Source organism: Barbus barbus (assembly GCF_936440315.1).
Source record: "Barbus barbus genome assembly, chromosome: 20".
Classification (NCBI taxonomy): Eukaryota; Metazoa; Chordata; class Actinopteri; order Cypriniformes; family Cyprinidae; genus Barbus; species Barbus barbus.
Window position 1 is genome coordinate 29,736,952 of NC_136748.1, and position 27,797 is coordinate 29,764,748.

Consider the following 27,797-nt stretch of genomic DNA (forward strand, 5'->3'; position numbering starts at 1 on the left):
TACTTGCATCATGTTTAGTAGGGATGGAACGATACACCTACCTCCCGATACGATACTATCACAATACTTGGGTGCCGATACGATACGTATTGCAATTTTGTTTTTTAGATTTTTGATTTATTTGAAAACGACATGGTTTGTGTGTTGGAGCAGGGTTGGAACAACTCTGCAGGGCTGCGGCCCTTCAGGAACTGAGTTTGTCACCCCTGCACTAATCGGAGTTTGTGCCAATAGTTATGCTTGAACACCCACTTCCTTGACTCACTGCAGATATTTTGCATGTCTTATGCAGTGAACTTATTGCTCCATGTTGGTTACTTCAAATGAGTGGTTTCATTTGTCCTTGCATCCCCAAATAGATTTGGTCATACTTTTAAATTTGTTTCCCAATATGCCTTGTTGACACTTCTGGACCAGAGTGGGGACCTGCTGGTACAGGCACTATTTTTAAATCAATAGATGCAGGTTGAAAACTGTGAGTACCTGTATCAACGCTGGCATTTTCCACTTTTGGGAATTGTCCACCTTCAAATGGGTTATTTGTAGGTCTCCTGTATTTTTAATCAGGAAAATGGCATGTATCTTGTAAGTTCAGTTTAATATTTAGCAGAGGTGGGACCAGGTCATTGTTTTGGCTGATTTATCGCCATCTACTGACATAAGTCTGCAAAACAGTTATGGTAGGCTACTTCAAGTCCTAAACGGATACGTTGATACAGAATGTTAATAAAAAAATTAAAACATGAAATGAAGCAGAAAAGTAAATAATAGTTCTAATATATACAAATGTTAAATAAAAATAAGAAGCCATCAGTGAATGGATTTTTGCATGATGTTTCATTTCATGCTGTCACGGAGACGAGTGCAATAATGGTTATAATGATCTTTGTTCCGTTTACTATATCAGGTTTAAGAAATGAGGCACGCAAAACTAGTTATTCAGACACAAATGTAGCCTATGTAAGTGAATGTATTTTGTTTTAAACAAGTTCATAATGATCACAGTTAGGCTTCTTCGTCTTCTTCATCTTATAAGTGGTTTATAGTGAATGTGTATTTAAATTTCTAAAACATATCCTAAACATGTGGATGAATACACTAACAAGCGCTCATTTAACCAGCCTATATTGATCAGAACTCGGTTTTCTTTTCTTTTCTTATTTTTAAGAAGGTAAAACCCTGTCTACACTGGACGCGCCGTTCAAATTAAACCTTAATGTTGTCTGGAGTTAAGATGTGTGGAATTCCAATGGATGACCTTTTGAAATCTGTTGGTTTTTCATTTGTGCAACATCTCGGACATTTTTGTCTTGCACAGCACAGTTTTACTAATATCTCTTTGAGTTTAGGACCATTGACTCTGATCCTTGTTTCATCATTGTAATGCTTCAATACATTTCCATTTAAAACTCAAGATCAACAATTGAAGAGCTGTATTTTTTACAATCCACAAGTAATCCATGCAACTCCAGTCCATCAGTTAATGTATTGTGAAGCAAAAGGCTGCGTGTTTAATCCATATTGCTTGCTCCAGTGAAAAAGTGGTCTCATCTGAATCAGCATAGAAATATGGACAGATCAAGCACTGTTTACAAGCCAGTGTGATTATGGATATTTTGGCCAGAAGCAACCATTTAAAGTTAGAAACAAATACAGCTTTTCCCATCACAAAACAGTTAATGTGAATGACTTGTGGATTGTTTTTATCAGCTGTTTGGAATTTCTTTCTGGTGCCACCCAGTCACTGCAGATGATCCATTGGTGAGCAAGGGATGTAATGTTAAATTCTTCCAGAGCAGTTCTTATAATAAACTAACACTCTTAAAAAGAGAAAAATCTCTATTATTTGTGTGATCTTGTGAAAATTGTGAATGAGTGTAGATGAAACCCTCAGATCCATATCAAGCTTTCTATTGGCTAATGACTCTTGTTTAGAACGTTCTCATTTGCTAATGCATAAACTCTACAGGTCCAGAGGAGAATCAAAGGCAAGCAATTAAGCTGAAAGGGGAGGAGCCACCTAAATTCAAAGCTGTACTTAATGGCAAAGACAAGCATTATTGTGGTATCGTTTCAATGCTTGTCAGGATGGGTCTTTTCCATGGTTTGTTAGTGCTGGTTGTGATTGTGGCATTTGATCTGAAGAATGCATGGGGAAGTTTGAGATACAATCAAAGTCCAAGCAGCACGAAGCCGCAATCTGATCGAGTTTCCAGAGGTCCTGCTCTTTCTTCTCAAGGGTTCTGGAACCCTTTGCAAAAGGCTTCTCAGTTTCAGGATCTTGACTCCAGAGGATTTGCACAAGAGCCTCTTGGTCTTCAGGAGAAGCAGGTGTTGCAGGGTCCAGTCAAGCCTTTGGACTGGAGGTTTCCCATTGTTCCAGAGGTGCAGAGCGAGGTGGCGGTGGACTTCCAGTTGAGGCAACCTGTGACTCCCAGTAGTGTAGCTATTCAATGCGGTGAGAATCGGGTTCATGTGGAGGTACAGCAGGACTTGTTTAGCAATGGTCAGCTGATCCAGCCATCTGGTCTGACTTTGGGAGGATGTCCTGTTGTCGGTTGGGTCCCTGGCTCCAGGGTGCTCTATTTTGAGTATGAACTGCAGGACTGCAACAGTGTGCTAATGGTAAATCTTACTATATTATGCTGCACACTACTAAAACAAAGGTTCTTTGAAGGTTCCCTGAACCTCTAACATCCATGGGACAGTTCCGTTCTTTAGTGGAACTGTTCACTCAGGTGAACCAAGTGATTTTATGGTGCGACTTGCTAAGACACCTTTTGGAATTATTTTTGAGAATCCTCTTGGTAATGCATTCAGTCTCTTACAGATGACCGAGGATGAGCTTGTCTACACCTTTGCTCTTACCTACACACCTGAGGCACTCGCTGGCACTCCGATTACTCGTGCAGATGGTGCAGTTGTTGGTGTCCAATGCCACTACCAAAGGTAAGTGACCTTTTGTGACGTGTGGCCTTGCTGCTTGTGGTGGTGTAACTGGAAGACCATTTGTTTGGTTCCTCCTTGAACTGCAGGTTTCATACTGTGAGCGGTAATGCCTTGAGGCCAACTTGGGTCCCTTATGCTTCAACGGAGGTTGGCGAGGAAGTCTTGCTGTTCTCCCTGAAGCTCATGATGGGTCGGTGCAGTTTCTTTAGACCTTCTGCCTTCTGAGTGACGCTGTGCCTAAACTGTTCTTCCTCCTCGCAGATGACTGGTCCTATGAGAGGCCCTCGCACACTTATTTCCTGGGTGACAATATTAATATTGAGGCGTCTGTGAAGGTGTACAACCACGTCCCACTGCGTGTGTTTGTGGACCACTGTGTGGCCACTCAAGAACCTGATGTGACCACCCTTCCGAGATATTCCTTCATTGAGAATCATGGGTGTGTTCATATCACCAGATGCTAACCAAATCGCCAGTTGATTGAGCTTGCTCCTTGTAACCACTTTGTCACTGAGAATTAGGGTAAGGTAGATGCTGCAGTTGACATTGAGGGTTTTTTTTTTAATCACCAGGTGCCTTGTGGATGCTAAGGTCACGACTTCCAGCTCTCGTTTCATGCCTCAAACCCAGAAAGACAAGATCCAGTTCCAGCTGGAGGCCTTCATGTTCCAGGAGCCATCCAGTCCTTCTGTATGTACTGAGTGTTGTATGAATTTGCTTTACTCTTCCGTCTGCTCTGGGTTTGTGATCTCTTACCTGTGGTGTCTCTTGCAGATCTACATAACGTGTATTCTGAAGGCCACTCTTGCTTCTGCACCCAGTGATGCGCTCCACAAATCCTGTTCCTTTGCCAATGGGTATGTTCATGCTGCTTAAGAACAAGTTGAAGGTGCCGTGTCTGATTTTTCTCGTTGCAGGTGGTTTGGTGCTGATGGGAGCCACCAGGCTTGTGGTTGCTGTGACTCAACATGTGGTCCTGATGGTGGAATTCCTGCTGCTCCTTTTGGAGGTAGGCTGCTGATTTAAGCTTATTTAACACTCAAGTGCTCCATTTAACTGTCTGCTTTTTCTAGGTGTTCAGTGGGAAGGGAAGGCATCACTCAGTCCTGTAATGGTTCAAGAGCGACCGAAGACTTTAGCTGGTTTTCAATAAATGGGGTGGGAAAACTGTTTCTGGTTTTGTTTTTTTTTTTTCTCCAATTTTGATTTGAGTGTGCTGTAGGAAACGGGTAGTCCTACTGTACCTATTCTCTTTCCAGAAGGAAAGGTTCCTTCTTGGTAGGAAAATAACCTTTTAAAGACTGACCTACTGTTTGAATAACTTTTCAGGATGCGCTTTATTGGCCAGGAATGTTTACACATGAGGAATTGTCATAGTGACAGAAGCTCTACAGGGCACAGATAACAAAAGAATATACATAGGCAATGTACAAAATGGCGACAACACTATAACAGACAATGTGTGTACAGGTCTGATGTGTGGTGAATAAATGTGCAAGAGTTGTTCCACGTTTAGAGGCAAGTGTTCATGAGAGATTGCTTGAGGGATGAAACTGTGTCTGGTCGTTCTGATGCTCCGTAGCGTCGACCAGACGGTAACAGTTCAAAGAGGGAGTGTGCAGGATGTGATGGGTCCAGAGTGGTTTTGCCAGCTCTTTTGCTCACTCTGGATAAGTACAGTTCTTGGAGAGTGGGGAGGGTTGTACCAATGATTCACTCAGCAGTCCGGACTACCTTCTGTAGTCTTCTGAGGTCCGATTTGGTAGCTGAGCTGAACCAGACAGTTATTTAAGTGCAGAAGACGGATTCAATGATGGTGGAGTAGAACTGTTTCAGCAGGTCCTGTGGCAGGTTGAACCTCCTCAGCTGGCGAAGGAAGTACAACCTCTGCTGGGCCTTTTTCACAATGGATTCAATGTGGTTGTCCTGAGAAATTGTGGTGCCCAGGAATCTGAATGACTCCACTGCAGTCACAGTGCTGTTCATGATGGTGAGTGGGGGAAGAGCAGGGGGATTTCTCCTGAAGTCCACGATCATCTCCACAGTTTTGAGCGTGTTAAGCACCAGGTTGTTAAGACTGCACCAGACAGCCAGCTCCTTACCCTCCTGTAATCAGACTCATCACCGTCCTGGATCAGTGTGGTGTCGTCTGCAAACTTAAGGAGCTTGACAGAGGGGTCTTTAGATGTGCAGTCGTTGGTGTAGGGGGAGAGAACGCAGCCCTGAGGAGCTCCAGCGCTGATGGTGTGGGTGCTGGATGAGAATTTTCCCAGCCTTACTAGCTGCTGCCTGTCTGTCAGGAAGCTGGTGACCCATTGACAGAAGGAGAGCTGTGTCAGGGTCTGGGATGAAGCTGAAGTCTACGAACAGGATCCTCACAAGTCCCTGGTCTGTCCAGGTGTTGCAGTATGTAATGCAGTCCCATGTTGACTGCATCATCCACAGACCTGTTTGTTCTGTAGGCAAACTGCAGGGGGTCCAGTGGAGGCCTTCAGATAAGCCAAAACCAGTCTTTCAAATGATTTCATGGCCACAGACGTTAGAGCCACAGGTCTGTAGTCGTTAAGTCCAGTAATTTTGGATTACTTTGGGACGGGGATGATGATGATGGAGCGTTTGAAGCATTGGGGGACTTCGCACAGTGAATTGTTGAAGATCTGTGTGAAGACGGGGGCCAACTGGTCAGCACAGGTTTTTAGGCAGGCTGGTGATGACACACCGTCTGGGCCTGGAGCTTTTCTTCTTTTGTTCTTTCTGAAGACCTGGTGCACGTCATCTTCACTGATTTGAATTGTAGGTGTGGGGGAGAGGGGGTTGCTGGAGATGTGAATGGTTGTGTGGAGAGGTGTTCAGGGTGGGTGTGGGGTGTTTTTTCAAACCTGCAGTAGAACTCATTGAGGTCGTCTGCCAGTTGTTGATTCTCCAAAGTGCTGGGGGATGGTGTCTTGTAACTGGTGATATCTTTCATACTGGAAAGGTATGAAAGGTATCTTTCATACCTTTCCACACTGAAGCAGAATCACTGGAAGATAATTTGTTCCTTAGCTTGCCAGAATAATTCCTCTTTGCCACTCTGATCTCCTTTTCCAGTGTGTATTTGGCCTATTTATACAGGACTTTAAACCCCTTTCTGTAAGCATCTTCTTTGGCCTGACGGCGCTGTCTGAGTTTTGCAGTGAACCATGGTTTGTCGTTGTTGTAAGTTAGATGAGTCTTGGTAGGAATGCACATATCCTCACAGAAACTGATATAAGATGTTACAGTCTCTGTGATCGGTGGCAGCAGCTTCAAAAACAGTCCAATCAGTGAGAGAGAAACAGGCTTGTAAATCCCACTCTGTTTCATTAGTCCATTTTTTAACAGTTCTTAATATAGGTTTGCAGATTTAAGTTTCTGCCTGTAGGTCGTTATAAGATTAATCAAACAGTGATCAGAGAGTCCTAAAGCTGCCCGTGGGACAGAGTGATACCAGAATCAGAATTAATCAGAATCAGAATTAGCTTTATTGGCCAAGTATGTTTACACATACAAGGAATTTGTTTTAGTGACAGAAGCTCCACAGTGCAACAGAGAGACAGCAACAGGACAGGACACAGATAATAAAGAATAATACAAATATCCAAATAGGCAATGTACAAAACAGCAAAAACACAATATATAATATACACAATTATGTGTGTACAGGTCTGATATGTGCAAATTTGAAATGTAATTTTTTTTTTTTTTAAAGTAAGCAAGTGTGGTGAATAAATAATACAGTTGTGTGTTCCGCGTTTTATTGTCAAGTGTTCATGAGATGGATTACCCGAGGGAAGAAACACAGGTAAAACGTAATTTTATTAAAGAACAAATTAAAGAAAACAAAGAAGATCCTAAATCTCTGTGGAAGGTGTTGAATAGATTCCAATCAATTGGTAAATACATTTTCTGTATCAAAGGTACGTTTAGATATTGATGGCAAGATATCATTTGAAAAAGTTGCTAATAAATTTAATTCATTCTTTTCATTTATTGCTAATAGTCTACTTGATAAGATTCCTCTGTCCAAAGGAAATTATGGGACTGATTTTGTTGAGAGATTTTATTCAAAACAAGGGGTGTTGCCAAACAGTTTTTCTTTTGCAGTGTAAATCAAATTACTAAAATGCTTGAAGAGCTTCAAGTGTCTAAGTCAACTTGGCTGGATGATATTCCAGCTAGATTCTTAAGAAATGCTGCAGATATTATAGCTCCAACTATTACATTTAGTGTTAATCTTTCCTTAGAAAATTGTATATTTCCAGTTAGCTAAAATCATTCCGTAATTCAAAAAAGGTAACAGATGTGATCCTGGAAACTACCGTCCATTCTTGGTGTGGCCTCAAATTTTAGAAAGAATTGTGTACAGATGTATGAGTATTTAAGTAAGAGTTGAATTTATGATTTTCAGTCAGGTTTTAGGAAATCTTATTCGACTGATACGTCTTTACTTTATTTAACAGATTTTATAAGGAGGCAGATAGATGTAGAGGTATGGTACTTCTAGACCTCCAGAAAGCGTTTGACAAAGTAAATCATGCAATACTTTAAGATAAGTTAAGTGTCATGGGTTTTTCAAGTAAAGTGATAGCCTGGTTGAATTCTTATTTAACTGGGAGAGTTCAGAGGGTAGAAATTGATGGGTTTTTTTCTAAGGAAACTGGTTAAAAATGGAGTCCCTCAGGGAAGTGTTTTGGGCCCTCTTTTGTTTCTTTTATACATAAATGACACGCAAGCAGTCTGTGATTGTAATTTGTTTTTATATGCTGATGATTCTGCTTTATTAATTTCAGATAAGGATGTTGGTAGGATACAAGTGAATTTAGGTAAGGAGCTTTGTAAGGTAAGAGACTGGCTCTCTGAAAACAAACTGATGTTGCATTTAGGTAAAATGGAATCCATTTTATTTGGGTCTAAAAAAATTTTGAATAAGGTTTCTAAGGTGTCTGTTAAGGTGGGGGATTGCTTAATATAAAATAGAACCTCCGTTCAATATCTTATGTATCCTTGACAATGATTTAAGTGGTGTAAGTATGGCTATGAAAGTCCTGGGTAAGGTTAATGCTAGAACAAAATTTATTGCCAGAAATGTTAGTTTTCTTGATAAACAGATTATGAAATTACTTGCATCATGTTTAGTAGGGATGGAACGATACACCTACCTCCCGATACGATACTATCACAATACTTGGGTGCCGATACGATACGTATTGCAATTTTGTTTTTTAGATTTTTGATTTATTTGAAAACGACATGGTTTGTGTGTTGGAGCAGGGTTGGAACAACTCTGCAGGGCTGCGGCCCTTCAGGAACTGAGTTTGTCACCCCTGCACTAATCGGAGTTTGTGCCAATAGTTATGCTTGAACACCCACTTCCTTGACTCACTGCAGATATTTTGCATGTCTTATGCAGTGAACTTATTGCTCCATGTTGGTTACTTCAAATGAGTGGTTTCATTTGTCCTTGCATCCCCAAATAGATTTGGTCATACTTTTAAATTTGTTTCCCAATATGCCTTGTTGACACTTCTGGACCAGAGTGGGGACCTGCTGGTACAGGCACTATTTTTAAATCAATAGATGCAGGTTGAAAACTGTGAGTACCTGTATCAACGCTGGCATTTTCCACTTTTGGGAATTGTCCACCTTCAAATGGGTTATTTGTAGGTCTCCTGTATTTTTAATCAGGAAAATGGCATGTATCTTGTAAGTTCAGTTTAATATTTAGCAGAGGTGGGACCAGGTCATTGTTTTGGCTGATTTATCGCCATCTACTGACATAAGTCTGCAAAACAGTTATGGTAGGCTACTTCAAGTCCTAAACGGATACGTTGATACAGAATGTTAATAAAAAAATTAAAACATGAAATGAAGCAGAAAAGTAAATAATAGTTCTAATATATACAAATGTTAAATAAAAATAAGAAGCCATCAGTGAATGGATTTTTGCATGATGTTTCATTTCATGCTGTCACGGAGACGAGTGCAATAATGGTTATAATGATCTTTGTTCCGTTTACTTTATCAGGTTTAAGAAATGAGGCACGCAAAACTAGTTATTCAGACACAAATGTAGCCTATGTAAGTGAATGTATTTTGTTTTAAACAAGTTCATAATGATCACAGTTAGGCTTCTTCCTCTTCTTCATCTTATAAGTGGTTTATAGTGAATGTGTATTTAAATTTCTAAAACATATCCTAAACATGTGGATGAATACACTAACAAGCGCTCATTTAACCAGCCTATATTGATCAGAACTCGGTTTTCTTTTCTTTTCTTATTTTTAAGAAGGTAAAACCCTGTCTACACTGGACGCGCCGTTCAAATTAAACCTTAATGTTGTCTGGAGTTAAGATGTGTGGAATTCCAATGGATGGCCTTTTGAAATCTGTTGGTTTTTCATTTGTGCAACATCTCGGACATTTTTGTCTTGCACAGCACAGTTTTACTAATATCTCTTTGAGTTTAGGACCATTGACTCTGATCCTTGTTTCATCATTGTAATGCTTCAATACATTTCCATTTAAAACTCAAGATCAACAATTGAAGAGCTGTATTTTTTACAATCCACAAGTAATCCATGCAACTCCAGTCCATCAGTTAATGTATTGTGAAGCAAAAGGCTGCGTGTTTAATCCATATTGCTTGCTCCAGTGAAAAAGTGGTCTCATCTGAATCAGCATAGAAATATGGACAGATCAAGCACTGTTTACAAGCCAGTGTGATTATGGATATTTTGGCCAGAAGCAACCATTTAAAGTTAGAAACAAATACAGCTTTTCCCATCACAAAACAGTTAATGTGAATGACTTGTGGATTGTTTTTATCAGCTGTTTGGAATTTCTTTCTGGTGCCACCCAGTCACTGCAGATGATCCATTGGTGAGCAAGGGATGTAATGTTAAATTCTTCCAGAGCAGTTCTTATAATAAACTAACACTCTTAAAAAGAGAAAAATCTCTATTATTTGTGTGATCTTGTGAAAATTGTGAATGAGTGTAGATGAAACCCTCAGATCCATATCAAGCTTTCTATTGGCTAATGACTCTTGTTTAGAACGTTCTCATTTGCTAATGCATAAACTCTACAGGTCCAGAGGAGAATCAAAGGCAAGCAATTAAGCTGAAAGGGGAGGAGCCACCTAAATTCAAAGCTGTACTTAATGGCAAAGACAAGCATTATTGTGGTATCGTTTCAATGCTTGTCAGGATGGGTCTTTTCCATGGTTTGTTAGTGCTGGTTGTGATTGTGGCATTTGATCTGAAGAATGCATGGGGAAGTTTGAGATACAATCAAAGTCCAAGCAGCACGAAGCCGCAATCTGATCGAGTTTCCAGAGGTCCTGCTCTTTCTTCTCAAGGGTTCTGGAACCCTTTGCAAAAGGCTTCTCAGTTTCAGGATCTTGACTCCAGAGGATTTGCACAAGAGCCTCTTGGTCTTCAGGAGAAGCAGGTGTTGCAGGGTCCAGTCAAGCCTTTGGACTGGAGGTTTCCCATTGTTCCAGAGGTGCAGAGCGAGGTGGCGGTGGACTTCCAGTTGAGGCAACCTGTGACTCCCAGTAGTGTAGCTATTCAATGCGGTGAGAATCGGGTTCATGTGGAGGTACAGCAGGACTTGTTTAGCAATGGTCAGCTGATCCAGCCATCTGGTCTGACTTTGGGAGGATGTCCTGTTGTCGGTTGGGTCCCTGGCTCCAGGGTGCTCTATTTTGAGTATGAACTGCAGGACTGCAACAGTGTGCTAATGGTAAATCTTACTATATTATGCTGCACACTACTAAAACAAAGGTTCTTTGAAGGTTCCCTGAACCTCTAACATCCATGGGACAGTTCCGTTCTTTAGTGGAACTGTTCACTCAGGTGAACCAAGTGATTTTATGGTGCGACTTGCTAAGACACCTTTTGGAATTATTTTTGAGAATCCTCTTGGTAACGCATTCAGTCTCTTACAGATGACCGAGGATGAGCTTGTCTACACCTTTGCTCTTACCTACACACCTGAGGCACTCGCTGGCACTCCGATTACTCGTGCAGATGGTGCAGTTGTTGGTGTCCAATGCCACTACCAAAGGTAAGTGACCTTTTGTGACGTGTGGCCTTGCTGCTTGTGGTGGTGTAACTGGAAGACCATTTGTTTGGTTCCTCCTTGAACTGCAGGTTTCATACTGTGAGCGGTAATGCCCTGAGGCCAACTTGGGTCCCTTATGCTTCAACGGAGGTTGGCGAGGAAGTCTTGCTGTTCTCCCTGAAGCTCATGATGGGTCGGTGCAGTTTCTTTAGACCTTCTGCCTTCTGAGTGACGCTGTGCCTAAACTGTTCTTCCTCCTCGCAGATGACTGGTCCTATGAGAGGCCCTCGCACACTTATTTCCTGGGTGACAATATTAATATTGAGGCGTCTGTGAAGGTGTACAACCACGTCCCACTGCGTGTGTTTGTGGACCACTGTGTGGCCACTCAAGAACCTGATGTGACCACCCTTCCGAGATATTCCTTCATTGAGAATCATGGGTGTGTTCATATCACCAGATGCTAACCAAATCGCCAGTTGATTGAGCTTGCTCCTTGTAACCACTTTGTCACTGAGAATTAGGGTAAGGTAGATGCTGCAGTTGACATTGAGGGTTTTTTTTTTAATCACCAGGTGCCTTGTGGATGCTAAGGTCACGACTTCCAGCTCTCGTTTCATGCCTCAAACCCAGAAAGACAAGATCCAGTTCCAGCTGGAGGCCTTCATGTTCCAGGAGCCATCCAGTCCTTCTGTATGTACTGAGTGTTGTATGAATTTGCTTTACTCTTCCGTCTGCTCTGGGTTTGTGATCTCTTACCTGTGGTGTCTCTTGCAGATCTACATAACGTGTATTCTGAAGGCCACTCTTGCTTCTGCACCCAGTGATGCGCTCCACAAATCCTGTTCCTTTGCCAATGGGTATGTTCATGCTGCTTAAGAACAAGTTGAAGGTGCCGTGTCTGATTTTTCTCGTTGCAGGTGGTTTGGTGCTGATGGGAGCCACCAGGCTTGTGGTTGCTGTGACTCAACATGTGGTCCTGATGGTGGAATTCCTGCTGCTCCTTTTGGAGGTAGGCTGCTGATTTAAGCTTATTTAACACTCAAGTGCTCCATTTAACTGTCTGCTTTTTCTAGGTGTTCAGTGGGAAGGGAAGGCATCACTCAGTCCTGTAATGGTTCAAGAGCGACCGAAGACTTTAGCTGGTTTTCAATAAATGGGGTGGAAAAACTGTTTCTGGTTTTGTGTTTTTTTTTTTCTCCAATTTTGATTTGAGTGTGCTCTAGGAAACGGGTAGTCCTAATGTACCTATTCTCTTTCCAGAAGGAAACCGTCCTGTGAACGGTTTAATAGAAGTGGTGGGTTATTTGTAGGATTTGTTTTTAATTCGGGTAATTGGCAGGTGTCTCAAATTTCAGTTTAATATTTGGTGTGCCGACCCTGTACTGGTGTAAGCTGGGGTTTGTGCAGTAGACTAGTCATTCTTAAATGGTTGAATACTTAACTGAAGTTGAACCTTGAATTGTCTGTAGTCCAGGTGAGTGACCTTAATCCGTTCGTCAGTCACTTATGCAATATCTCAGGGTTTTTTTTTTTCACAGACCAGTTTTGCTATCAATGTTATTTCTTTGAGTTTAGGGCCATTGATTCTAAAGCTTGCCTGGTTAATGCTGCAAGACAGTCAAGAACTGATCTCCATTTTTGTAAACTCGATCAACAATTCAAGGCAGACACGATTCATTTAGGGCTTTCTTTTTCAATAAAATCCACATGGCCGCAGTCCAACAACTAACATTTTGTAACGCTACTTGTAAGAAACAAATTGACAGGTGTTTTAACTTTGTCCATAACACTTTCTCCAGTGAAAATGTGGTCTCCTCTGAAAAGGGATAGAAATATGCGCAGATTAAATACTATTTACAAGCTAAACCAGCTCTAAACAAATGTGAGTTGATTTTGATGTGAGAGGACAGCAGGGGACAGACTTTCACACTGGAGGAAGTGTGATTTGTGGATAGTTTGAAGTTTACATTTAGTCATTTGGCAGACCCTTTTATCCAAAGCGACTTACAATTGGGGAATACAAAAAGCGATTCATCTTGAAAAGGCAATCAGACAGAGGAAGTGCTCGTAACACCAAGTCTCAGTCATTGTACAAATAAGTACAAGCTAGTAAGCGGAGGGAAAGAGGTGTTTTTTTTGTTTTTTTTATATAGGATGAAGTCAAGTACTGCTGAAAGAGATGAGTTTTCAGTTGTTGCCTGAAGATTGCCAGGGATCCGGCGTTCCGGATAGGGGTGGGAAAATTATTCCACCAGCCAGGAATGGTGAACGAGAATGTTCTGGAGAGTGATTTTGAGCCTCTCTGTGATGGTACCACAAGGCATCGCTCACTAGCAGATCTCAGACTTCTGGAGGGGATGTAGTTTCGTAACAGTGAGAGGAAGTAGGAGGGTGCTGAGCCTGTGGTCGTTCTGTATGCAAGCATCAGTGTCTTGAACTTGATGCAAGCTGCCACTGGTAGCCAGTGCAAGGAGATGAAGAGAGGTGTAACATGCGCTCTTTTGGGCACGTTGAAGATCAGTCGTGCCGCTGCATTCTGAATCATTTGTAGAGGTTTGATTGTGTTTGATGGCAGACCAGCCAGAAGAGCATTGCAGTAGTCCAGTCTAGAAACAACAAGGGCCTGGACAAGAAGTTGTGCAGCATGCTCTGTCGGAAAGGGCCTGATCTTTCTGATGTTGTGTAGTGCAAACCTGCAGGATCGAGCAGTCTTTGCAATGTGCTCTTTGAAGGTCAGCTGGTCATCAAAGATTAAACCAAGATTTCTGACCGAAGTTGAAGGGGTAATCATTGATGAGCCTAACTGAATCGTGAAGTCATGCTGTAGAGTCGGAGTGGCAGGGAAGACCAGCAGTTCCGTCTTTGCCAGGTTGAGCTGTAGGTGATGTTCTTTCATCCATGCCGAGATGTCCGCCAGGCATTCTGAGATCTGTGCATCTACCGTTGGGTCATATGGTTGAAGAGAGAGAGAGAGCTGTGTGTCATCAGCGTAGCAGTGATAGGAGAAGCCATGTGCATGTATGATGGGACCCAGCGATGTAGTGTATGTGGAGAAGAGGAGGGGTCCAAGAACCGATCCCTGAGGAACTCCAGTGACCAGTTGATGCGGTTTGGATACCTCCCCTCCCCAGGCCACCCTGAAGGATCTACCGGTGAGATGGGATTCAAACCAGCGAAGTGGAATCCCAGTGATGCCCAGTGATGCGAGGGTAGACAGGAGAATCTGATGATTGACAGTGTCAAAAGCAGCAGAAAGATCCAGCAGAATGAGGACTGACGATTTGGAATCAGCCTTTGCAGGTCGCAGGGCTTCAGTGACTGAGAGTAGCGCAGTCTCTGTTGAATGGCCACTCCTGAAACCTGACTCTTTGGCATCCAGTTTGTTGTACTGTGAAAGAAACCGTGAGATCTGGTTGAAGACAACTCATTTGAGTGTTTTCCCTACGAATGGAAGGAGAGAGACAGGTCTGTAGTTATCTAAAAGAGAAACATTTAATGTAGGTTTTTTGATCCGTGGGGTTACCTGAGCCTGCTTGAATGCTGTGGGGAAGATGCCTGTGTGGAGAGATGTGTTGATAATGTGTGTGAGTGCCGGTAAGAGGGTGAGGGGATTGGGTCGAGAGGACATGTTGTAGGATGGCTGGAGAGGAGAAGTTTGGATACTTCTGCCTCGGTGAGGGGACAGAAGGAGAAGATGGGAGTTAGAGCAGTGGATGTGGTTGATTGGAGGTCCTGTGGAGTTGAGAACTGGTTACTGATTGTTCTAGTTTTGTCTGTGAAAAAAGAGGCAAAGTCATCAGCGGTTATCAAAGTGGTGGGAGGTGGAGGAGGGGGACAGAGGAGAGAATTAAATGTTCTGAAGAGATTACGCATGTCTGGAGCGCTGGTGATCTTGTTGTGGAAATGTGAGGATCTGGCAGTGTGGACTTCAGTAGATAAAGATGAAAGCAAAGACTGATACCTACTCAGGTTCGACGGATCGTTTGATTTGCGCCATTTTCTCTCTGCCACTCTGAGTTTGGTCCGATTCTCACGAAGAACATTGGATAACCAGGGGTTAGAAGGAGCAGCCCGTGCTGGCCTGGAGGAGAGAGGACAGATGTCGTCTAGACAAGAGGTTAAGGTAGAGCATAAAGTGTCAGTGGCTGCATTTACATCCAGAGAAGAGAAATGGGTAGGCGAGGGAAGAGAGGAGGATACTACAGAGGAAAGAAGGGAGGGGGAAAGGAAGCGTAGGTTGTGTCTGAAAGTAACCGGTAAGGGAGATGGTGGCACCTGGGTAGCAAAATGTAAAGTAAATGTAATGAAGAAATGGTCAGAGATAATGAAGTGAAGTGACATTTAGCCAAGTATGGTGACCCATACTCGGAATTCGTGCTCTGCATTTAACCCATCCAACGTGCACACACACAGCAGTGAACACACACACACCGTGAACACACACCCGGAGCAGATATGTAGTGGTTGTACGAGAATGTTATCTGTAGAACAATTGCGTGTGTAAATTAAGTCGAGTTGGTTACCTGATTTGTGCGTTCTAGTAGTGGTGAGGCGTTTGAGATCAAATGAAGCTAGGAGTGACTGGAAGTCTGTAGCATAAGGCCTGTCTAGGTGAATGTTGAAATCGCCGAAGACTAAGAGTGGAGTGCCATCCTCCATGAAAGAGGACAGCAGTCCGTCCAGCTCATCTAGGAAGGTTGGTGGTATTTGGCCCGGGGGACGATAGATTACCACAATCTGGAGTCTTATAGGAGCTGTTCCAGTAACGGCATGAGATTCAAATGAGTTGAGATTGCCTAGGGGAGAGTGGGTAGAGTATTTCCAATTGTTAGAAATGAGCAAACCTTTGATTGATACTGACCAAACTGGATTTGTTAAAAGTAGGCAGACACATGATAATGTGAGACGTGCACTATTTTTGTTCGAGACCATGAGTAAAAATACTTCCAAATCCCTGGCAATTAGCCTGGATGCGGAAAAAGCTTTTGACTCGGTGCGATGGGAGTTTTTGTATTTAGTACTGCAACGTTTTGGCTTTAATGAAGAAGTTATAAGAAACCATTAAACCACTATATCATTTACCAACAGCCAAGATTAAAATAAATGGTAATGTTTCTAACTCAATTACACTGGAGCGGGGATGTCGTCAGGGATGCCCCTTGAGTCCTACACTTTTTGCACTATTCATAGAGCCATTAGCTCAGGCAATTAGAGAAGATACAGAAATTCTAGGAATTCCAATGAAAGAATCCGAACACAAAATATGCCTGTATGCGGATGACATTCTTATGACTATTTCTGAGCCAGATTCCAGTTTACCCAAACTCATGTCTTGTCTTGGGCAGTTTGGTTGGTACTCTGGATATAAACTGAATTTACACAAAATCCAAACCCTCTCTTTTAATTATTCACCTCAGGAAAATATCCTTAAAAAATATAATTTTAAATGGAAAACAAATAGTATTAAATACCTGGGGGTTACTATACCAAATAATTTAACTAAAATGTATATTTCTAATTATGGATCTATTACTAAGGAACTGAAGCAGACTTGGATAATTGGACACCTCTAACTTTTAGTTTGCATAATCGAATAGAAATTATAAGGATGAATGTTTTACCGCGGTTATTATTTTTCTTTCAATCACTACCTGTAGAGATACCAAAAAAACAATTTAATGACTGGAATCGAATGATCTCAAGATTTATATGGAAAAATCAGAAACCCAGGGTAAGACTCAAAACACTACAATTACCAAAGGAGAGAGGAGGACTGTCTCTTCCTTGTTTGGAGGATTATTATAAAGCAGCACAATTAAAATATCTAGTTTGCTGGTGTATTGATGACTATGATGCAAAATGGAAAGAAGTAGAATTCAACCAGCTAGACTTTCCTCTCCCTTCTTTATTAGGGGACAGAACTACGAAGATTATGTACTCTAACAAACTAAGCAATTGGACATTAGTTCCTCTTAATATTTGGTTCAAAGAATGCAAAACTCTGAGATTGGAAAAACAAGCACGGCTGCTAAGATGGGTGGCATTTGATAGAGACTTCAAACCTGCACAGATGGATGTGCGGTTTAAACAATGGATATGGAATGGTATCACATCATATTGTACAGTTTCATCCAAGATTGGTTTAGAAAGCTTCCAACATCTTATTGATACCTATAATTTAGAGAAACACGACTTCTATAGATATTTACAGCTTAGAAATCACTTTAATAAAAATATTATTAATGAGGCAACTGAATTGAATCTCATAAACATTTTTGCTGATGCATATAAAGGTGGTATTCACAAGAAACTGGTGTCAAAAATATATTCATGTATACAGTGCTCTAAGTCTCATTCTACTTTATATTTTAAAGAAAAATGGGAGAAGGAGGCAAACATAATTCTAACGGAAGAAGATTGGTTAAACATATGTAAGTCACAACATGCAACCTCCAGTTCTGGTCAGTGGAGAGAATTCTCATGGAAAAACGTTATTAGATTCTTTATTACTCCAAAAAGAGAATATTTACAGAATGGTAATCCGGAATCTGCACTTTGCTGGAGACGATGTAACAACTCAATGGCGGATTATATTCATATATTCTGGAACTGTACGGCAATCCAATCATACTGGTTAATGGTAATCACTGAAATAGAATCAATACTGGGTTTTGAGATTGATCATAGCTTTGGCGCTATATATTTAGGAAACATACCAACTGATTTTAATGCTCAAGACAAGTACCTTCTCAGGTTGTTATTGGTTGCTAGTAAAAAAGCAATAACCAAGAAATGGCTGAATGAGAATCCACCAACAAAAGAGGACTGGATAACAATTGTAAGGGATATGTTTGATATGGAGAAAATGACCTTTTCTCTAAGACTAAGTATGGATACATTTTATAAGAACTGGTCAAAATGGTTAATACACATGAAAATAGATAATACATAATTAGATGCTAAGTGTTGTGGAATTAATGCCCCCCCCCCCCCCCCTTTTTTTTCTTCATATATGTGAAGTATTTACTTGGAAATACACTGTTTGGACTGAAACTTACAGACTTCAATTTACCCTTATTTAATTTTATTTTTTTATTTTTTTAACTATTATACGTCCTATTGTATGTGTATTGGGGGGGGGGGGGGGTACTATAGGTACTATAGGAAAAGTAACCCATATTATATTATAAAAATAACTGTATAAGAAGGATGTAAGAACTGTATGTAATGCCTCTGGTTTATTTTTTCTTTCTTTCTAATGTTTTTCTTGTATTTCTAAGTTGTGTTATAAGAAATACAAAAATAAAAAGTTTAAAAAAAAGAAATGAGCAAACCAGTGCCCCCACCCCGGCCAACTTGCCTAGGGGTGTGAGAGAAAGAGAAATTGTGAGAGAGAGCAGCTGGGGTTGCCGTGTCTTCTGGACGAATCCAGGTCTCAGTCAAGCCCAGGATGCTGAGTGTGGAATGTAAGGAACATGCAGAAATGAAGTCGGCTTTGTTGACAGCTGACTGGCAATTTCAAAGACCTACAGAGGAAGAAAGAGGAGCAGTGGAAGATGTAGAGATAGTGCGCAGGTTGGCAGGGTTACGTAAAAAAAAAAAAAAAAAAGTTAAAAACAATGATTTGTCTTAAGCTCTTACTTCACAAGACAGTAACTGATGTGGATTGGGCAGATTTTATACTTTCAATCTGATGCCCCCCATTCACTGCAGAGTAACATTGGTGAGAAAGTTAAATTATGCTAACTACTTCCAAATGTTTCAAACTAAATATATGTAATCTCTTAAAAGGATCTTGTTCAAAGACAAGCCCTGGTGGTCATTGTGGTTTGTTAGGATGGAGTTCCTGAAAATATGTATGCAATACAATTTTAAAATGTGTATTATAAACACCCATATATCTAGTGTAATTATATAACTCTATAGCAGGTCTATTTTCCTATTTTTAAATGGGAGATTTAAATTTACACTTTGTTTACTGTGTGGAGAAGTGCTAATATTGTGTTTGGTCTCGTTCTGTCTCGTGTATCTTGTCAGTGTCTGTGCTTGCTTAGCTATTTGTTGTGAAAAAATAAGGATTTTCAGGTAAATTCAGTTAGTATTTTGTTAGATGCGTATAAAAAAAGCTTAGTTTACCGTGGCAGTTGTCGTGTGAAGGCCTCCTCCTGTGATGACCGAAGAGTGTAAAGACCATCGACTCTACCGTGCGACTCCACCGGGAGACACCGGCAAAGGATATAAGTATCGCTTTTGATTTCTCCTCTTTTCTTCTACTAGTTTCACTTCTGTTTCAGTTTTTAGAACCATTTATTACTATGTGTAAGTTGTTGTTTTTAGCATGTGTGTTTGGCAGTGTTATTTCTTAGGATTACTGATAAGCTACTGTCGTTTGATTTGTATTTATTTAGTTAATTGTCTGTATAGGTCTTTTATTAAGTTTTAATTTTATTTAATTTGAGTTATTTTAATACTTCAACAAACTAAATGGAAATGAAAAGATATATATACATATATATATATACATACTGTGTGTAATATATATATATATATATATATATATATATATATATATATATATATAAAACGTACATGTTTTAAACGTACAAACGTACACAACTTAATGGTAAATTCTATATATTTATTTATTGCCAAACACCTTAGTTGTTTGGAATTTGCTTTGGTGAGCTCATCAACAATAATAACAAACATTAAAATACAAACATAAATACATACACTGCTATAAATGTCCCATCAATTATAAGGAGTGAAATACAGATGTGTAGTAATTAATCAGAATCATTATTCTAATTTTAGCTTTTAGGGAATCACTCTTAAGATTCGATATTTATATGATTAATTGAGATTAATCAGAATGTCCAACTTATACCTTGTTAATGGTACCATATTAACGACTTGTCCAGCAAGTATTAAAATCAGCACGTTATCTTTTAACAATTGTGTTTATTTTATTCGCGGCCAACGATAAAACAACCCAAATAGTTAACTTTAGTTATCAAGCTCATGAGCGTAGGTAACGCAATCTTTTGGCAAGTAATTAAGATTTGACAAAACACATAGCAACAGACATGAGATTTCTTAATATAATCAAAGTTTATTTCACTACTCTAACACAATACTAAGCTAAGCAACACAAAACAAAAGACGTAAACACACATTCGTTGCAATACATTGTTCTGATCTGAAGAGAGTCTTAGGTTCTAATGCTTGCTGGGGAAGTTGTGGCCTAATGGTTAGAGAGTTGGACTCGTGATCCAAAGGTTGCGGGTTCGAGTCTCGGCCCGGCAGGGATTGTAGGTGGGGGGAGTGAATGTACAGCGCTCTCTCCACCCTCAATACCACGACTGAGGTGCCCTTGAGCAAGGCACCGAACCCCCAACTGCTCCCCGGGCGCTGCAGCATAAAATGGCTGCCCACTGCTCCGGGTGTATGTTCACAGTGTGTGTGTGTGTGTGTTCACTGCTGTGTGTGTGCACGTTGGATGGGTTAAATGCAGAGCACGAATTCCGAGTATGGGTCACCATACTTGGCTGAATGTCACTTCACTTCACTTGTTTTCAACCTGAGGGAAATCACACGCAGAGGGAACTCTTGTATCTTTACTCTTAAAAGATAAATACAACCAGTTTCAGCAGATTTAGGAGATTTTGCCTTACGTTTGACTTCAGTTGAATTCAGCTCTTTTTCCAGTTCGAGACGGATTGGCGGCTTGGGAGGTCTTCGTCACGAGGGTACTCTTCAGTGGTTGGTTGGCTTCGCTCTGACTTGGTGACGCTCTCAGGAAGTCGTTTCCGTTCCTTAGCTTCAGATGTTAAAGTTCTCTCGAAGTTTAACTGAGTCTTGATCTCAGTTGCAATGCTCGGCCGTGATGTTAATGGCAAGAAGCGCTTTGCAGCGCGTGAGCAAACGAGAGACGAGCGAGTTAAGCTTAAGCTTCTCTTTTCAGTTTCCAACAACTACCTCGTTTTCAGTTGTTGCATCTGTTTTTAACGGGCCGATTTGGGATCTGCCCACGGGCGCCTGACCCAATCGGATTCTTCCTGTGGGGCGTTTTCTCCAATCGCAAGTGTTTCTGTAGGGAGGAGCTCCGCCCTGCACAGCCTCTCTCCGCGCATACATTATCTGTTCAGTTATTTATCACATGAAAACTTATTAACAGCAGATTTCTATTCATATTATGATCCTACCTTGCAGAGAAAAGATCCTTTTCATTCACACCATATTATTACTCATGAAATCAGCTTTTATCTGAAACCAAACACCTACGTTTTTGATATGCACAAAAATACATATATCCTTTGTATTCATTACGCGGTTAAAGCCATAGATGAAACAATCCTTAATTCTCAATAACCACATCAAACATGTGAAAATGAACAACTAGTGATCAGGAATATTATGCATCAGAAGATTACAACAATATCATACGTTCCAATAACACAGTGAAGTTTATACATGTCATGACAACCTTAATATCTGTTGTGAATATAATATTTATAGTGTTTTTCCAGTATATTGCTTCAATAGCCACAGCCATATCACCCTGTAGCCCAAGACTGGTTGCCCACTGAAGCTAAGCAGGGTTGAGCTGGTCAGTACCTGGATGGAAGACCTCCTGGGAAAACTAGGTTGCTGTTGGAAGAGGTGTTAGTGAGGCCAGCAGGGGGTGCTCACCCTGCAGTCTGTGTGGGTCCTAACGCCCCAGTATAGTGATGGGGACACTATACTGTCAAAAAGCACCGTCTTTCGGATGAGACGTTAAACCGAGGTCCTGACTCTCTGTGGTCATTAAAAATCCCAAATTTCCCATTGGTCTCTGACCATCATGGCCTCCTAATCATCCCCTTACACTGATTGGCTTCATCACTCTGTCTCCTCTCCACCAGTAAGCTGGTGTGTGGTGGGCATTCTGGCGCACTATGGCTGCCGTCGCATCATCCAGGTGAATGCTGCACACTGGTGGTGGACGAGGAGACACCACCCCTCACAATGTAGAGCGCTTTGAGTGCTTAGAAAAAAGCAGAAAAGCACTATATAAATGTAATGAATTATTATTATTATTATTAATAGCAGAAACTAGTATAACTTTGTCCCTGTAAGATACGTGACATCTTTGTCTGTTAGAGAGCAACAAGGAAAAGGCGCATTCCTTTCTTGGGCGAAGCGCGAGGTCGTAAAAGTCTTCTTCAGCGATTACTTTTCTTGAATTACTGCGCTTAATGGAGAGAGATTAGGGAGGGTTTTGGGTGAAGTTTAATAAATCCAGCCAAGCACTTAAAGTTGCTCTTCTCTTAAAAGCATCCAGGTGTTCTTCCCAAATATATTCTGGGTTTTAGGGGTCTCCTGGGACCAGAGGATTTATGGCAGGAGAGCTTTGATTTTTGCTCAAGAATGTTTTGAAGTTGAATGCAGTGTGTAGGTTCGATTTTGAGACCCAAGCACTACAGATGTATAGACACCAGAGGAATTAAGAGTGTGAACAATCCTACAATAAGTACTGTTCAAAAAAACGCGTAGACTTACTTTTAATTGCTCTAAGGTGTCTACCTGAAGGAAGAGGCATAAATGTCTGGCTGGATGTAAAGGATCTTTCAGGATTTTTAAGCTGTTTTTCTGCAAACGTGAGACATAAATCTCATCAATAGTGGGAAGATCATAACCAATAATTTTCGAAGCAACCCGAGTTATATTATTAATCGGACTTCTCTGCTGAGCTGTGGAGCTAACAAACCACACTATAAGTGAAAAAGTCAGCACGCTTTCAATGACAGCTCTATAAAAATTGAACATACCAACTTTAGATATGCCAAACTTTTTAAGCTGTCTTAAGAAAAAAAGCCTTTGAGATTTTTTGATAATGCCTCTTAGGTTGTCATCCCACTTTTTTTTTTTATTTTTTATTTTTTTTTAAACTCTGCACTTTAACGTTGCAGAGATGGTAGTGCCGAGAAACTTAAAACATTGAACATTTTCAATGTCCTGACCATTAATAGTCGATGGCAAAACAGCATTTGTCCTCTGTATGAAATCAAAACACCATTTCCTTAGTTTTTAGGACATTCAATTTCAAATTATGAGTGCAACTCCAATCAAACGGTGTAGAAACCTCCCTTCTATAGTCCAATTCGTTATCATTTGTTATTAAACCAATCAATGTGGTGTCATCAGCAAACTGAAAAATTTGCACTGAATCACAATCATTAGTGTATACAGAGTACAATAATGGTGACAATACACATCCTTGTGGGGCCCCCACACTTATTGTCTTGAGACTTGTAGGCCCTGGTCGAAACCAGAACACACACACATAATTTCAGACAAAACATTCTCGAGCGGGAATCAAATCTTCCCTCCTGCTGATCTCCTGTCCTAAATCTTCTGGTCTCAGGAGACCTCTAAAACCTCGACCGGATTTATCATAAATAAAGTCGAACAAGGCAAAGACCTTGTCATCTGGGAAAACTCTGAAACAAACGTTCCCTGATCTTCTTTCCATTAGAGCAGTAATTCAATGATGTGTTTACTACACATGACCAGCTAAGAAGATTCCCAGATCTCCACGAAAGTGACACTCGTGACCTCGCATTTCTCTCCAAAAGAGGAATGCGCCTTTTCGCTCCCTAACAGACAGAGACCAATGCTTTGCTCAAGTATTTTAAAAGGGACAAATTATACTAGTTTCTGCTATTGAAGCAATATACTCAAAAACAATATATACAATATACAGTATTTGCAACATATATTAAGGTTGTTTTCATGACATGTATAAGCTTGCTGTGTTATTGGAACTTGTGGTATTGTTGTAATCTTGTGATGTATGATTTTCCTGATCAATATTTTGTTCAGTTTCACATGCGTGGATGTGTTTATTTAGAATTTAGGATCGTTTAATCGATGTATTAACTGCGTAATGGATACAATTGATATATGTACTTTGGTTATGCAAAAAACACGTGGCGTTTGATTTCAGATGAAAGCTGATTTTATTAGCAACAATCTGGTATGGATCTGGTATGGGTCTTTTCCCATCATAATGTACAAATTAGGACACATAGGAATCTGCTAGGATATGTGTGTTATTTTATGAAATAAGGCAGCAGATAATGTATGCACGGAAAGAAGCTGTGCAGGGCGGGGTTCCGCCCCACAGGAACAATCCGATTGGATCAGTCGCCCGTGGGTGGATCCCAAATCGGCCCGTTAAAAACAGATACCCAACTGTGTCTCAGGGTTGGGTTGTTGGAAAGAAAAGTTTTAAGCTCAAGCTTAAGCGCTCTCAGTCATTTTAACATCATGATCGAGCAGTGAACTGAGATCAAGACTCAAATTTCCAAAGAACTTTAACATCTAAAGCCTCAGAAACTGAAACCAACTTCCTGGGAGCATCATCAAATCAGATCGAAGCCAACCAACCACTGAAGAGTATTCTCGTGACAACGACCTCCCAAGCCGCCAATCCGCGCACAATCTTTCCTGGACCGGGAAGGAATTGAACTCCACTGAAAGCAAGGAAAGTAAGACAATATCTCCTAAATCTGCTGGAACTGGTTGTATTTATCTTTTAAGAGTAAAGACAGAAGAGTTCCATGTGTGTTTGATTTCCTTCAGGTTGAAAACGAGCATTAGAACCTAAAACTCTCTTCAGATGAAAACAATCCATTGCAACGAATGTGTGTGTGTGTTTGTTTACGTCTTCTGTTTGTGTCATTTAGCTTAGTATTGTGTTAGAGTAGTCAAATAAACTTTGATTCTATTAAGAAATCTCTTGTCTGTTGCTATGTGATTTGCAAATCTTAATTACTTGCCAAAGATCACGTTTACCTACGCTCATGAATTTGATAACTATCTATTTGCTTTGTTTTATCGTTGGCCGCGAATAAGATAAACAAAATTGTTAAGAAATAACCTGCTGATTTTAATGCTTGCTGGACAAGTCGTTAATAAGATATAGTTAACAAGGTATAAGTTGGACATTCTGATTAATCTCAATTAAAAATATAAATATTGAATCTGAAGAGTGATTCCCTAAAAGCTAAAATTAGAATAATGGTTCTAAAGTTTACTACAGACTTGAAAGTATATTATTAATTTTAACTACTTGGGTTCTGTTCTGCAAAAAATTCAAAATCCAGAAAGCAAGGGAGTGTTGAATCCCCAATTGCTTTAACTTAAAAACTTTGACTGGAATAATTGTGTTAAATGCCGATTTATAGTCCACAAAAAGGACTCTGGCATAAAATTAGATTAGATTCAGTTTTATTGTCACTGTGCAGAGTACAAGTACAGAGGAAATGAAAAGCAGTTAGCATCTAACCAGAAGTGCAAATAACAAAGTATATAAATAAATATAAAAAATGTGTATATACATTAAGTTTTATGACATATAGTGCAAGTTATGAGGTGGAGGGAGAGAGACTAGCTCAGTGCAAATGACTGTACATACAACTTAGGTTGCAAGGAAGTATAAACAGAAGGTGCATTATAAAGTGAGGTATGTAAGTAGCATATGTTTATATACGGCCAATGACCTTAACGGCATCCGGAGGTAGAGATGTGCAAAATATCAGAAATGTGCAAAATAACAGAGGAAACATTACGAACATTGTGAGTGAGGAGTGCAGACAGGTTATTGAACAGTGCATTTTTTTAATTTATTTTTTTATTTTATGTTTAATCCATTAGGTGGTCCGTCTTGGATGTAGTGTTCAGTGCCTGAGATTGCAGTTCAGTAGGCTGACAGCTGAGGGAAAGAAACTGTTCCTGAGTCTGTTGGTGCGACAGCGAAGACTCCTATAACGTCTCCCAGATGGGAGAGGAGTGAACAGTCTGTGACTGGGGTGAGAGGAGTCTTTGATGATACTTCTCACTCTCCTTAGGCAGCGTTTGTGGTAAATGTCTTTGATGGAGGGTAGCACGACACCAGTGGTGTATTGGGCAGTTTTCACCACCCACTGGAGGGCTTTCTGGTCCGAAACAGTGCAGTTGCCATACCACACTGTGATGCAGTTGTGAGAATGCTCTCAATAGTGCAACGGTAAAAGTTCAGCAGGATGTGGGGGGACAGGTGAGCTTCCCTTAATTTCCTAAGGAAGTAAAGGCGCTGTCGTGCCTTTTTGATCAGTATGGAGGCATTGAGGGGCTTCAAGATGTTGCAGAATTGAGTGGATACACAGAGCCATAGCATCATCAACCGACCTGTTAGCCTTATAGGCGAATTGGTGAGAATCCAAACAGATTTGAGAAATTAGATACCTAAGCACCAATCGCGCAAAGATTTTCATAGCAACTGAAGTTAGGGCTACTGGTCTGTAATCATCTAAGCAACTAATATTCGACTTTTTCGGCACTGGAATTATAACAGCTGCTTTAAAACATGCTGTGTGTATATGTGTGTATGGTTGTACATGTGTTTGACTTCGTGTTATGTTAGAATCCTTATTATACTCTTATACCTTATGTTCATTAATATTTTGAATTGTTTTTAGCTTTGTTTTTTGTTTTTCATTTAAATGTTAAGTTTTGAAATTTTGTTGTCTGCATTTGTCATTTTTATTTAACTTATTTTTAAAATGTGTATATTTAGTATTTATAGCCCCGGTTTCACAGACAAGGCTTAAGCCTAGTCCTAGATTAAAATGTAAGTCTGAGTTGTTTTAACTGAAAGAAACTCGCACTGATTGATCTTAAAATATATCAGTGCCTCTGTTTTGTCTCAAGATGCAAACCAGTAATGTTTTTTTCTAAGCACGTTTATAAAAATCACTTAAATGTCCTAATTGAACTATGGCCTAATCCTGGCTTAGTCTAAACCTCGTATGTGAAGCCAGGCCATAAAGTTTTAGTTTTGGATCTGTTTTAGTTGTTTTAATACTACAATTGATTGCTTCTGTTGTCCTCATTTGTAAGTCGCTTTGGATAAAAGCGTCTGCTAAATGAATGAAAAGTGTGTTAATGTTGGTTGTGATTTGCTGTCTTTGACCAGAAGAATGCATGGCGAAGTTTGAGATACAGTCAAAGTCCAAGGAGCATGAAGCCTTCAGATCCTGCTTTTAGTGGTCACAATCTTTTTTTCTCAAGGGGTCTGGAACCCTTTGCAAAAGGCTTCTCAGTTTCAGGATCTTGACTCCAGAGGATTCGCACAAGAGCCTCTTGGTCTTCAGGAGAAGCAGGTGTTGCAGGGTCCAGTCAAGCCTTTGGACTGGAGGTTTCCCATTGTTCCAGAGGTGCAGAGCGAGGTGGCGGTGGACTTCCAGTTGAGGCAACCTGTGACTCCCAGTAATGTAGCTATTCAGTGTAGTGAGAACCGGATTCATGTGGAGGTACAGGAGGACTTGTTTAGCAATGGTCATTTGATCCAGCCATCTAGTCTGTCTTTGGGAAGCTGTCCTGTTGCCGGTCAGGACCCAGACTCCAGGGTGCTCTTCTTTGAGTATGAACTACAGGACTGAAACAGTGTGCTGATGGTAAGAATTAAGTCTTACTGGATTTACTGTGTTTCATGAAGAGCCTCTAACTTTTCAATTCCACCATTCCTTTGTATTGGAAAGGTTGCCTGGACTAAGTAATCGTGTTGAGCAATGTAAACATTTCTGACCCTTTTTACAAGCTGTAAAAATTGTATGAAGGTTTTAGCTCTCATTTAACCCAAAACTTGCTCTTTTTTGTGTGTCCCTTTTAAATGCAAATGAGATGCTGCTCCCGGCCCCCTTTCAGAAGAGGGTGGTACTTTAAGAGCTCATTCT

General features: G+C 40.5%; 2 protein-coding genes across 2 annotated transcripts; both read left to right on the forward strand.

Moving 5' to 3' along the window:
- Positions 1-2,088: 2,088 nt before the first annotated feature.
- On the forward strand, positions 2,089-4,102 carry LOC306886798 (zona pellucida sperm-binding protein 3-like; the record flags this gene model as incomplete). The annotated part of the gene is made up of 8 exons (XM_079444103.1): positions 2,089-2,625; positions 2,831-2,949; positions 3,036-3,139; positions 3,211-3,388; positions 3,522-3,639; positions 3,724-3,806; positions 3,867-3,958; positions 4,023-4,102. The coding sequence occupies 8 exons, from the start codon at positions 2,089-2,091 to the stop codon at positions 4,100-4,102; spliced, it is 1,311 nt and encodes a 436-aa protein (XP_079300229.1).
- A 6,074-nt stretch (positions 4,103-10,176) lies between these two features.
- Positions 10,177-27,503, forward strand: LOC306886799 (zona pellucida sperm-binding protein 3-like; the record flags this gene model as incomplete). The annotated part of the gene is made up of 8 exons (XM_079444104.1): positions 10,177-10,713; positions 10,919-11,037; positions 11,124-11,227; positions 11,299-11,476; positions 11,610-11,727; positions 11,812-11,894; positions 11,955-12,046; positions 27,133-27,503. 8 exons carry the CDS (start codon positions 10,177-10,179, stop codon positions 27,501-27,503), a joined length of 1,602 nt encoding a protein of 533 aa, XP_079300230.1.
- Between the last annotated feature and the right edge of the window lie 294 nt (positions 27,504-27,797).